Source organism: Engystomops pustulosus, chromosome 7 (assembly GCF_040894005.1).
Source record: "Engystomops pustulosus chromosome 7, aEngPut4.maternal, whole genome shotgun sequence".
Taxonomy (NCBI): Eukaryota; Metazoa; Chordata; class Amphibia; order Anura; family Leptodactylidae; genus Engystomops; species Engystomops pustulosus.
The window spans coordinates 151,668,775-151,682,317 of NC_092417.1; the positions used below are offsets into that span (position 1 = coordinate 151,668,775).

At 42.9% G+C, this 13,543-nt stretch overlaps 1 protein-coding gene across 3 annotated transcripts in view; it reads right to left on the reverse strand.

The window, feature by feature from the left end:
* Positions 1-13,543, reverse strand: part of ATG2A (autophagy related 2A) — a 53,461-nt gene that overhangs the window by 14,870 nt on the left and 25,048 nt on the right. For all 3 annotated transcript variants that reach the window (XM_072118291.1, XM_072118293.1, XM_072118292.1), the window contains exons 18-28: positions 12,671-12,813; positions 12,452-12,594; positions 11,393-11,538; positions 11,042-11,192; positions 10,003-10,196; positions 9,816-9,896; positions 9,105-9,211; positions 7,744-7,836; positions 6,835-6,905; positions 6,017-6,093; positions 5,024-5,194 (exon numbers count right to left, since the gene is read on the reverse strand). In XM_072118291.1, coding sequence (XP_071974392.1) covers positions 5,024-5,194; positions 6,017-6,093; positions 6,835-6,905; positions 7,744-7,836; positions 9,105-9,211; positions 9,816-9,896; positions 10,003-10,196; positions 11,042-11,192; positions 11,393-11,538; positions 12,452-12,594; positions 12,671-12,813 — 1,377 coding nt within the window. The remainder of the gene's footprint in view (positions 1-5,023; positions 5,195-6,016; positions 6,094-6,834; positions 6,906-7,743; positions 7,837-9,104; positions 9,212-9,815; positions 9,897-10,002; positions 10,197-11,041; positions 11,193-11,392; positions 11,539-12,451; positions 12,595-12,670; positions 12,814-13,543) is intronic.

Here is a 13,543-nt window from a genome sequence, read left to right on the forward strand (position 1 = left end):
GGTACACTCTGTGTGTATAAGGACAGTTACAGTTTTCAGTAGACACCCTGAACATCAGCAGCAGCCAATCACTGTCTACTTCCGATGTTCGCTGAAAGCAGGAGGAGGAGCCAAACCAGAAGACGTTTGCCAATGTATAAACATGTAGTGGTATATACTGCTGTTCTCTGTATTAAGTGGTCACACGTTCTGCTAGAGTTGTGTTTCCTAATGCAACTCTTGCGCACGGGTGGCGGGGCTCAGCATTGCATATGCGTTTCCAGTGCAATCGGTAACCAGCACCTGGTGTCTTGTATTGTTTAAATGCAAGACATCGGGTGCTGGTTACTGATCACATGCGGTTTACGGGAAACAAATATGAGATCTGGCTCGCCCCCGTGTGCTAGTGTTTGGAAACGCAACACGAGTGGAACATATGACTGCGCCCTAAGGATACGTGGGGAATCCTCCTGATATATGTTTACAACAGAGGTAAAAACATGGTATGAATGAAGCCTAAGGCTACATTCACACTGACGTGTGCCCCCAATACCGTAGCACAGAGGGCACACGCCAGCGCCAGGGAGAGGAGGTGAGAGTGAACACTGCTCACCCCCGCCCCTCTCCATGGAGTAACATGGGGCACAGCGCCATATTCCGAGAAAAAATAGGACATGTCCTATCTTTTCACAGGGTACGGAACGGTGCCACACTTTTGCAGCACCGTACTGCTCCTGTACGGCACTGTGCGGCCCATTGCTGTCTATGGGGGACGTATATACGTCCCCCATACGACAGTGTGAATGCAGAAGTGGTATTAATGAACTATATAAATATAACATTTGGGGGATCTCAGAACCCTCATCCATCAGCTGATCGAGACTCAAGCTCCGGTATCAACACAAAGAACAGATCCAGAAGTCTACAGAACTTATAATCAGGATGACTCCGCCATGCAATTCCTAAACCTGTCTGTAGGAGGAGCCGGATCATCCTTACACAGATCATATACACAGATCCGTAAATCATAATACGAGTCTTCATTTAGCAGCAATTTCACAACTGAGAAGCCTCTGGAGAACATGAACTCAGCCGATACTGAATGACTTGGCTGTATTATCTAACACGCACATTTACAATGGTAGGAATACAACGAGGGCTACTGCAGGAGGTCAATGAGGCTGACAGGAGGACAAGGTCGCTGCTACTCATCTTTCAATGGACTCATCAGAGGTAGAGACAGGAAAAATAACAACATTTGGCAAAGCTGAAGTATTTTAACCATGGCCAGATGTTGTGAGATTTTATTAGCATGACATCAGTACTAGCCACTAATGGCTCCCAATAGATGACATCACCAGGAGAAGTAATCATCCCCCCGGGGAGCGGGTCTCCTTTATCCATCACCACTTGAAATAACTCTTTGTTGCATCAGCCCACAGACCGAGCGAAGGAAAGTCCGCCTGCACCCAATGGAGGCCGCGGTGTTATAGATGAGTCTGAGACCACCTTGTCTTAAAGTCTGAAGGACCATTAAACCCAGAAATGAACAATAAATACTAAACCAGGGATACTACTGCCCCCATCATGTACACCATTCTGCATGTTCATGAATCCATTGTGTATACCGTACAGAGAACACAGGGGGACTATATAGGACTATGACTTTTTATTTGCTGCTAAAGACTGACCAATGAGGTTGTGCTTAAAGGGGTTGTCCACTTTCACCTAATAAGTGATATTGTTTCTGCAATTAAAAGTTATCCAGTTCTCCAATATACTTTATTAGTTCCTCGTGGTTTTCTAGATTTATACTTGCTGTCATTCTATAGAAAGTTCAATTTGTACTTACTGTGGATAAAACCGGACGCTCGTCATGTGATATCACACATATGCACGGCTCGTAATATCACAGAAAGTAATTTAAGCCCTGTGTTATAGCGAGCTGTATACCTGTGTGACTTCACATGACCAGGGATGTAATGAGCTGTGAACCTGTGTGACATCACATGACTAGGTATATAACGAACCGTGCACATGTGTGACATCCCATGACCAGGTATATATAACGAGCCGTGCACCTGCGTGACATCACATGACCAGGGATATAACGAACCGTGCACCTGTGTGATATCACATGACCAGGGATATAACGAACCGTGCACCTGTGTGATATCACATGACCAGGGATATAACGAACCGTGCACCTGTGTGACATCACATCACCGGGGACCAGCATTCATCCGCAGAAGGTAAACAATGAAGTTTTCTATCAATGACTGCAAGAAGAAATCTAGAAAACTGGGAGGAATTAATACCAAAAGTATATTGGAAAAAACTGTCTAACTTTTCATTACACAAACCATATCAATTATTTGCCGGAGGTGGACAACCCCTTTAAAAGGAATCTGGCAGCTGAAGACAGAATGGAGAAGAAGTTGTGGGGAGACAGAGCTAAGAGTTTGCAAAAGTACATGTACAGGTACCAGCAGTGACAGGCAGGAGATCAGGAGTGCGGAGAGAGGTGAGTATAAGCAGTTTGTTAATTTTTAAAACTTATTTATGGAGCATTGTCTGGTGTGTGATCAGTAGGTCTGGGATTTGGTCAACAGTTTGAATTAGATATGAATATGCAAAAGTAGTAAACTCTGCACTCATCATGGTGGTCTGGGCCAGATGGAGAAGAAAATGAAAAACTCCTTGTGGTCCTTGTCCTCAGTGGGACACTCATGTTTAAACTAGGGTAATGTTTTTTCTGTCTGTTTTTATTTTTAATAGGAAGCCAAATAATATTTTTTTATTTATATATCACAAACACATTACGCAGCGCTGCAGAGATCTTGCCAAATCAGTCCCTGTCCCCCATGAGGATCACAATATAATAAACCTACCAGTATGTTTTGGAGTGTGGGAGGAAACCGGAGGACCCGGAGGAAACCCACAGAAACTTGAGTTCAATTGAGTGTGGGTGGGAGCTGCGTACCCAGAAATGGTTCTTTATGAGCAAAGCCCAAAAAATGTACTGACTAAATGTTACCGTGTTGTTAATACAATATTTCACTTTTCATTTGGGGGAGATTTATTAGACGTGTCTGAGAGCAGAACTGTTCTAGTTGCCCATGGAAACCAATCAGGGCTCAGCTTTCATTTTCCCAGAGCTGTTTATAAAATAAAAGCTGAGCTCTGATTGGTTTCCATGGGCAACTAGAACAGTTTTATCTCAGACACTTCTGATAAATCTCCCCGGAGTTCAAGATATAAGATAAACTGGATAAAGTTGTCCATCGATGTGAAAAGCCGCAGCCAATATGAGGAGTAATACAGTTTTTTCACCACTCCCTAAAAAGATAAAATCCCAGTCTTGGTTTTTCAAAATGGCCTTAAATGTCAATGTGTTTATCACACTTAGATGAATGATATTACTTGGAAGGAAGTGTTTGGACTACCAGTGCCAGAACCCAGGAGGCTAAAGCCGCAAAACATCACAGTATGGAATTTGGGAGTGTGTATCCTCTGAATTTGGATGCCCGTCAAGACGCTGTTTATCATCGGAGGTCACATGAGGCTTTGTTGTTCGCCAAAATAAAAGGTGGGGGGGAAATCCCAGACTGCAGCGGCAGACAGGTTATGTCTCCAATAAAACATCAGGAATGTAATAGCAGATGATTTTACCGTACATCTCCATTATTTATACAAGAAACTAAAACATTTATTCTACATAGCATGTTCCTACATGATACCGAGAGCTACTAGTACAAAGAGCCGGAACATTGTATTCTATCCGATAACACTGCAAACCACAGATCTCCGGATACTACACACATCTCATAGGATCGTGCTGAAATATACGTAACCTCTCCAGTCTGCCAATACACCTTATGACTGTAAGCGTGCACATACCCTATTATATAACACGTATACACATGCTCATCACCAGCACGCTACGTAAATAAATAAATAAATCATGGCTGCTTTCTTCCAGATACAGCTCCCCTCCGGACTACAGTAGTGAATGGTACCGCAGCCAAGCTGCACTCATCTCTATACAGCTGGGCTGCAATACCGCCACTACCCATGGTCATGTGTGGCACTGTTTTTGCAAAAGCGTGCCCATATACCACAGACAACCCCTTTAATCTTCATTATCTTAAAAGTTCAAATCCTGGGTGCGGTCAATAGAGAGCTGTTCTTTCTACGTGGTTTAGTAGAGATGGGCTGATCACTAAAATAAATGCTGGACAGAAATCCGATCATGTGATGTCACACATCTGGGTCTGTAGCTTCTATTTTCCCCTGGAAGAATACCAGACATGCTGGGGGACATGTATTATCGTATCTGTGCCCAAAAAATGCCTTGATTTTACGTTTTTTTGGGCGCAGAATTGTTGCACATCATTTATAATGAGTTTGCGCCAGAAAGGACAGATGTTTTCGACTATCCTGACAACTCCGGGTTTTTTTTTGGGCACAAGTGGGCGTGGCCTAACTTTTGCACATTATCCGTCACATTTATATGTATTTTGCCGGCATTTTTAGGCGCAAATTTAGGTGTACAATAGACCAGGAAAAAATTGGTCAGAGAGCAAAATTAAGGCGCAGTCCATGTAAGATTTGGGCGCACACTTCATTACTGTCGGTATTTTTCTGGCGCACGACTGATAAGTTTGGTCTACCCAGTAATCACTAACAGCCGTGCACGACTTTATTACATCGGGCTGTGCTTTCCAGAGACTGATCTCTGATGTCGACAGTCCCCCCCGCTGTCTTAATATCAAATTATTCCTGGGCATCCTTCTGACTTCAAGCACTGTGTCATTATTAGTAACACAGGAAGAAGCAAACAAAGAAAAAACTAGTAGCCGACTTCCCATAAAAATTGATTTGTTAAGCGCCGCAGAATTTGATGGCACTAGATAAAGATTATTATTATTAAACACTGAATGTAAAGGGACTAAAGAGAAAAAGATAAAAGTAAGATTTTGGATTATCGCAGCAGATGATATAATAATTAACCATATGTTATATTCACAAGTCTATGCAGTACCTGTAGCTTCTGCCCTGCAATCTCCGTGGGCGGCTCAGGTTTTGGAGGGCAGTGCAGATCTCCATTGTTCATCACATACTGGGTGAGGTTGGCGAGCATGGCACCGGAGTCTGCGCACGTGTGGATGTGCAGGACATTGTTAGAGCATCGCAGTTCAAAAAGAGGTTGAGCCTGGATGGAGGATAGGAATGGGAGGTACAATGATATGCAGTATAGATATCATGTATGAAATATGATGTTTTTTTTGTACTAGATCAACTGAACCGAACACATATAGTGAATTATGATTCACTGCCCTACCCGATGTAAAGCTAAAACACACAACCATGGTTGGTCTGTGTATCATGGACCACACACTGGGCACTACATTCCATGGACATTGAAGGGACTCTGTATCATATCAAGCATCATATAGATATATGACACCAAGATTCCTCTTCTTCTCCACAGAATAGTGTTTTTGATTTAGATTTCCAATTAATGTTAAAAAAAGCATAGATCAGCCGCCCCTTAAACAAATGAGTTGGTATGAAAAAAAGTCATTTTAAAAAAGGCACAGCATAGGCTATTGGAGCAGGTATAGCAGTTAGTATTGGTTTTCCTTACAGGATACGAACAGTAAAGTTTGTGCTGCTCTGTGTCATATTAGGTGCCAAGTTTCCTGATCATTTGGGGTGTCCACAATGGTTTCCCATCTAGCCATGTAAGGGTGGGAAAACGGAGCATCCGGGAAGGTATGGAGGAGTAACATGTAGCTGTCAGAGATCCTGACAACCCAGATGTGTGTTTGCTTATTTTGCAAATATGCTCAAAATGGCATAAAACCTTCTCTGTGGTGCCCAAAGATTACAGGAAGTGATGGAATTGGAGGTTGCATGGATAAGAACTTGGGTATGAATGGAAATTTGGAATGTTCTGCAACAAAATTTGCATCAATTTCCAGTCTAATAAGAGACTGAGTTTGGGCATCATGATCAATCATCAGATACGTACCAGTTTGGATGAGGAGTTTCCTTTCCAAGTAGTGATGACCAGCTCTAAGAGATCCACATCCAGGACACAGACATAATCTGAAGGCAAAGAATCGGACAATCAGAAAAGAACAAGTGGAAGTGCAAAGCTGAAGTTTTACATCTAGAAATGGGTTAAGTTCAAGGTCCCACTAAAAGCAAAAGCTAAAAACAAATATCTCCCAGTAGCTTAGTTGCTTTACCATGCACTAGTGCTATTTGCTTTACTTTATGCAAGTAGCATGTTATAGAGCAGGATGAGCTGAGAAGATTGTACACAGTGTCCTACCTGCAGGCAGTATGTTATAGAGCAGGAGGAGCTGAGAAGATTCTACATAGTGTCTTATCTGCAGGCAGCATGTTATAGAGCAGGAGAAGCTGAGCAGATTGTACATAGTGTCCTATCTGCAGAATGTATGTTATAGGGCAGGAGGAGCTGTGCAGATTGTACATAGTGGCCTATATGCAAAAGGTATGTTATGTAGAAGGAGGGACTAAATAGATTGATCATAAAAGCCAATTTTGTGGTTCTTTACTCAATAAACTGAGTTGTCTTGATCTACTTTGCTATACAAATCAATGAACACATTAGGTTCCAAAACAGTAAAGAAGTAATACATTAAAATTGAGTAAATGCTTTTAATAAGGACATAAAAAAACAAAAATAAAATATATTAACATGGAAAGAAAGCAGTTTTTACATTCCCTTAAAAACGACCCCACTCCCTGCCCAATTGCTCACTACATCCCACAAAGAGATGTGTGATGAGCAGATCACTGGGGAAGTACATATTTCCATACCTTTCTTTAGGTCTGTAACCTCTGCTTCACATTTATCTGACAGGTAGAGAGCGGAGTCATCTAAAATAAACCTGAAGATGAAGGGGAAAAAAAAGAAAAAATAATGCAGTGAGGACACAAGAACTGCCGTTAGATATATTACATAATAGTGATGGTGTATGTACAGGCAATGGTCCCCTGCCAGTACCAGTAGGTTCCAGTAGTCAGTAAGAACTGCAGTGATACATCATTATCCCCGATCCCAGACACTGGACACTATAGACCCCACAGTCAACAGCAGCCACTGTATATATTATTTAGCAGAAGGAGATTCTCCCCTTGTCATTCCCTGTGAAGCAAACTTTGGGTACAGACGAGTTGTCATTGCAATGTCTGCGATCTGCATTTTATTTTTAGGATTATTGCAATGTGTTATATAGTGTTATATATAGTATTTAGTCTTGACCGGACCCAAACTTTACGTGTTCAGGTCAAACTCCCCACCACCCCCTCTCCGGACTTGACCCCAAACGTCATTAAAAGTTTGGGTCTGGGATCGGCTCAACCCCTCCATCCCCGCAATTAATACTTGCCATCAGTGCGGGCATTAACCCTTTAAATGCCACTGGAAAAATTGCCGGCAGCACTACACCAGAAGGATTGTATCTGGCGTAGAGAAAGATAGGTCCTCATCTCTCACTGCCCCACTCACAACTGTGAAGAAGATCAGATGAGCGACTGCTATGTTAAGTTTTCTGCCGCTTGAGAACTGACCCCAATTTACACATCGTAGATTGTAAGCTTTTGCGATTAGGGCCCTAATACCGTTTCATCTGATCATGTTATTGCTCTTTAAATGTCCTTGTACATGTCTCCCATGATCTGTAAAATGGAATATGATTGCACTATAGAAATAAAAGAATTGCTCACCTGAGGAGGAAGGTGGAGGTGTCCACAACTATGTTGCTGGATAGAGTAAACGTTTCTGCTGTAAGGAGGACTCTGACAGGGAGGTAGAGTGGTCTGAAGAGAGAGAGAAAAGAGTTTATATTTATATGGGTTTCTAAAATGTTTCTGCATAATCTATAATGAATCTGTTCATTATTAATATGGAATTATAAGGACTTTCAATGCCCCAAGACATGTCCTATTACATAGTCCCACATACAAAAACAACAGAGCTCTGCACAATGGGCCAAGGACTCCCGGTACCACTGCTGCAAGAACTACAGGGGACACCATCTAAATCTCTTAAATATTGTGACATGGAATGTTTCTACAATGCTGGCACCTATATAAACCTATACATACCCGCAGTCCTAATCTGCTATACTTATCCAAAGTCTTCGGGATATTGTAAACTCAAATACATTTTACTTGTTATACACAGTCTCTAGCTGCAACCCTTGGATATTAATGTGCACATTCCGATTATATCCATTGCACACGCTACAATAAGACCTTAGTAAAAAGCATATGAAAGCTGTGAGAGTCAATCGTATGGGTATACAATTATTTTACTACACAATTATGCGTTGACTAAAAAGATTTACACATGCAGGATCAAAACTAAATTTTGCTATGTCTCAATTTTTCTTTCCTTTATCTGCTCAAACTGTCTGAATGCAAGATCAAGGACTACGTCATCTAAGCCCCTGCCACACGAACGGGTGGTATGCCCCGGCCAGGACCCAGGTGTAGCACATGTTTGGAGTGAGAGGCGAAGTTATGAGTGATGCTCACCTCCGCTCTTACATAGGGACACCTAGTGCCCGGTTGAACTTACAGGAAAGGATAGAGCAAGCTACATCTTTTTCCCGGAAACGGTACATTACAGTGACAGACATATCCGACCCCAAATTGTGCGGCCAGATATCCCCTAAATATTTGTATGAAAGGGGCCTAAGATAGTGTCCTCTATGTCCATTGTACATAGATACAGACACAATACATAGTATACAATGGTGAACATGCTCTTTATTAGGCTACATGCACACGATGTATGCCCGCCTTACCGTAGTACGGAGGGCATACATCGGCGCTGTGGAGAGGAGCAGGGGATGAGCGCAGCTCACCCCTGCCCCTCTTCATATGACTATACAGCGCACGGCGCCGTATCATGAAGAAAGATAGGACATGTCCTATCTTTCTACGTGCTATGGAGCGATACGGTGCCGCACGTGTGCTGCACCGTACCGCCCCCGTACAGGGCCGTAAGCCTGAGAAGTGTATGGGAGATGTACATCGGCCGTATATACGTCCCCCAAACATGTGTGTGAATGCAGCCTTACCTGTAATCCACAGCACAGCTGAAGAGATGGGTGTGTAGTATAGTGATAACAGCAGGAGGACTGTAGCCCAAAATGGGATCATCGACTACGTCCAGAAAATCCATGATCTGGGGATAGGGAAAAGACTCAATGCAAAGCTTCAAATAAGAGTCCATTCAATTTCAACAATGGTGACCTAAACACTCATGATTCGCGAATACCCCACACACAGTTGGTTCTGTCAAGAATGCATACGTTGTGCATCAGGGTAGTGTAGTAGCATAAACTGCTCACTAAGACTAATGCTCCTCCTAAAGGTTTAGTGCTTCCCATTTTATTAATAGCTCCGTTGTACTTCTCACTAATCACCTCTGTTTTTGGCTTGATGCTTAAACTCTATAACCTTTTGCCATATTAGCCTTCATTTGTTACCATTCATAAAACATATATGATGTTCAACTGGCTTTCATTTGATGGTCATTTCATCAGCTACTTCTCTTGATCCTTAACACGTGCACACACAGCCTGGCCAAGACTGCATGTGTTCACAATAGGAAGATAATCTCTCAAAAGTACAACAGATCCGTTGTGTTGAAATCCCAAATCTGTTATGTTGAAATCCATCAACATCAGTGGAAAGTTAGGACAACTCCACACACATAAAATGGTTAGTCAGTCCAGCTGGAATCAGTGTGTGTTCACCTTTAGGTACATGGAATGGAGATAACTTACTTGACTGTGCCAGCTCTCATTTGGAAGTGCCATGTGGTGACGTAAAGTGGCACCATCTAGTCTCAAAGCCACCAGGAATTCCTGGAAAACAAAGTCACGCATGCAACAGGGTAGATATTTAAATCTTTATAGATCGCTATACAACAATTTATATTACATGATCAACCAAACCCATGATGTGCAATACCTTCACATTCTTCACTAGATTCAGGTCAATACGGATAGAAAGTGAGAGCATCTTCTGGCTCTTGTCTTTTCGGGCTCCTGACAGCTGTGCAGAGACTCCCTCTTCCGAGATGTATATAGTGGGGTTCAAGTTTGCTGGTGGCACAAAAGTGGGAATTTCTAGAGTGCTTGGTGGTAAATAATCTTCCAGGGAAGCTGCGAAATTAAATAAAGGAACACAGAAAATTTAATGAGTAATTGTAAAAGAAAATGACAAATCATCATTTGCTTTATCTAAGTGTGGTGTCACACGTTAGCGTTTTGATTCAGTTCTGTAACAGAATAAAAAACGCACTGGGGCGGCCCATGGACCATCACATATGCGTTTGTATGCAAATGCACGCAATTGGCAATCAGCGCCCGTTGTTTTGGCTCAAGGCTAGGAGGTGTTGGCTTAGTCCTCATGCTGAACAATAGGTTCAACAGCAGTTGGAGCTAAAATAAACTAAAAATAAACAGAACAACATGTTATGAACCCGGGAAAAACACAACCAGTGTCCGGAATAGGACATAACGTAAAGCAGAGGGTGCAAGTTGTGTAGCGACGAGAAATGGATTTTACAGCAAGTACAAAGATCCCAATGTCACATTCTAACATTGGGGGATACAGAACCGTAGGACATTAGAGAAAGTATGGACAGAGTCCCAGGTGGCAGCCTTACACAACTGGGCAACTGAAGCTTGATGCCCAAGAGCTGAGGAGGCTTCAACCGCCTGGGAGGGGGTGGGGGGGGGGGGGCAGGGAATGACCGCGGGCTGTGTCGGATTTCCCTACCGATAGCTGACTGCAGAGACTAGGCTAAAAACTGAGCAGCATAAGGCCTCAAGTGAGGGTCATAGCCCACCGAAGGGGAGCTGACACCTTTTTTCCTGCCTAGTGCCAGCCCCCTAACAGCCGGGCCTACACCCATGCTGCTGTGTCCCCCAATGTTACAATCAGAATAGTAATTGCCACATTGGGGTGTCAGATTCTCTGATTCTTGTTACATCAGTGTATTTACCTTTGTGATAAAGGGATACGACATCAGACTCGATACACAGATAGCTGAGGTCTGCTTTGCCTTTGTATTTGGACACACTGAAAATCCGACCATTTTCTACATCCAGAACGACTTCACCATGATGGCTCTCCTGCCTCTTGTTTACTTCATTCTATGGTATAAAAGGGGATAACGAAACAATAAAGACACATATAAAGAATTCTATAATGTTAGAGTCTGCTTATACTGTATAGCAGTACAATGGGGTGGGGGAACTCATGATGACCTTTGCTTTCTATCAGAAACTAAAGGAACCGTTGGCAGAAGTAGGAAAGGAAGGCAATGTAAGGCAGTGAGAAGTAAGAGAGTGACCTTGGCCTCGGTCCAAGCTGTAAGACGTCCTTTCAAAATAGAGACTGAGGCAGACAAGAAGCTTTGACTTCCATGTGAGCCTTTTCTCATCCTTGCCGTGTCATCTACCGAGTAGAAATGGGAATCTTCATCTTCAGAGTCCGAGTCTGTAAAGAGGAAGCCAAAAAACAAACAAAGAGAAGACAAGGATTTGCAAAAATGGATCAAAATGGTTGAGAAACAATAGAATGTGTAGACAGTAGAAAAGTAATAAGGTTTCTATGGCCACAAAGCAGCCACCTCCATGCTGCCAGCTTCTCACAGCTTTGCACAAGTGTCCTCTGCGGTCTTCTAGCACCATGGGATGTATGTCATTCTTCAGCACTTACTCCTATACAGCAGATGGAAGCCTATGCACAGATCCTGCAGCTGTGTGTGGTCATTGGTCCTTATTGGAATCTAATCTTGGAACTCATTTACAAGGTGTTTGGACTGAGACCTGGTAGGTGTATATTGGGGGTTACAGATCCCCATCACCCCCTTGCCTATAAAAGTCCCTCATATCATCTTCCAGCGACGTAAATTGTTGGCACTCCCCCCGTTGGATCCCGACATCCCAACCCTAAAGGGAACTTATAATCCATGAGGAAATATAGTGTTTAATAGAAAAGCTCTACATAGTTTCAAGTACATTTGAGGTCCTTGGCTTGCTGTCTGCTGCACAACTTAGGGACCCCTACGACAACTATGGGAGCTGGAGGTGTTGGTTGATCGGGTAATGGATAATTAGGTCATTGCTATTACATTCTGGACCTAGTGACACCCAGTGTCACCTAGGTGGTTTGGCTGTTAGCCCGGGACCCAAGCCTTCTAAACGGTCCATGGCCCCCCAAACCATCCACCACATTTTAGACTGAAAGGGCCCATCACTCATGAACTCCTCATACATCAGTTCCTGCTCTCAATACAAATGTGTAAAAGACCCATTTCAGAACCTTTGAAGGACCATCATTGTTTGTTCTGCAAAATGACCTCTAAGTCGTGAATTATTGTGTATCATCGGCAGATCACAGAACTCACCTAGTCTGAATGCTGACTTGCACATGCGGAAAGTGTCCTGATGGTAACTAGGGGTGGACATGGTCTCAGAAGGGAACAGAGAGTCCGTCATGGGGGCATCACACTCAAACATGGGTTCCCACATCAACAGGTCATTACACAACCTAAAATAAAAGACCACTCAGTATAAGATATGACCAAGTTATTAATTAGTGGGGGCAATATGACCAACATCAATACCTGTTGTAAAGGTTTTCATACATGTCCTTGCTAGGTAGGAATATGTGAGCTCTGGGCAGAGTGACCTCAAGTCTATACTGCGAAGATTCAAGGGTCACTTGCTGGAAATCTGCCATCTCTTCTGGGTCAGCTGGAATAACCATCTGTGTTTCCAGACAGATAAAAAAAAGAAAAAACTAAATTAATGAGAGGAAATAAAGTTGAGGCATAACTAATAATAAGTGCATCATATGTTGCAGCATGGTGGCTCAGTGGGTAGCACTACAGCCTTGCAGTGCTGGGGTCCTGGGTTCAGGTCCCAGCCAGGTCAACATCTGCAAAGAGTTTGAATGTGCTCTCCGTGTTTGCGTGGGTTTCCTCCGGGTCCTCCAGTTTGCTCCCACGCTCCAAAAAACATACTAGTAGGTTGATTAGACTGTGATTATATTGTGAGCCCCATGGTGACAGGGACAGAATTGGCAAGCTCTGTGCAGTGGAATTTGTAGGCACTATTTAAATAAATAATTTTTTATTATTATTATTTTTCTTTGAAACACAAATGTAGTGTAACAGGGAGAATGCAGACACATTTAGAACTAAACTCTTGGTGTTCTGGGACTAGAAATAAATGTTTTGTTGATATACAAGGGATTGCTACAGTAGATCCTGAATGCAAACGTTTAGGTCTAACACATCAGGACTCGCTCCTCCCTCATGAGCTTGAATTGTGTTTCAAAACCAAATTTAACTTCACCGATTACTTTTATTGATCATTGGTAGCCCATGCCTTACACAGATAATGTCAGCGGACCTGGAGCACAAGCATGGCATTTCCTTCTGATTTAGCAGTGTAACTCCTGTCCTGTATCCTCCGCTTTCTGCTCATGTGTGTAC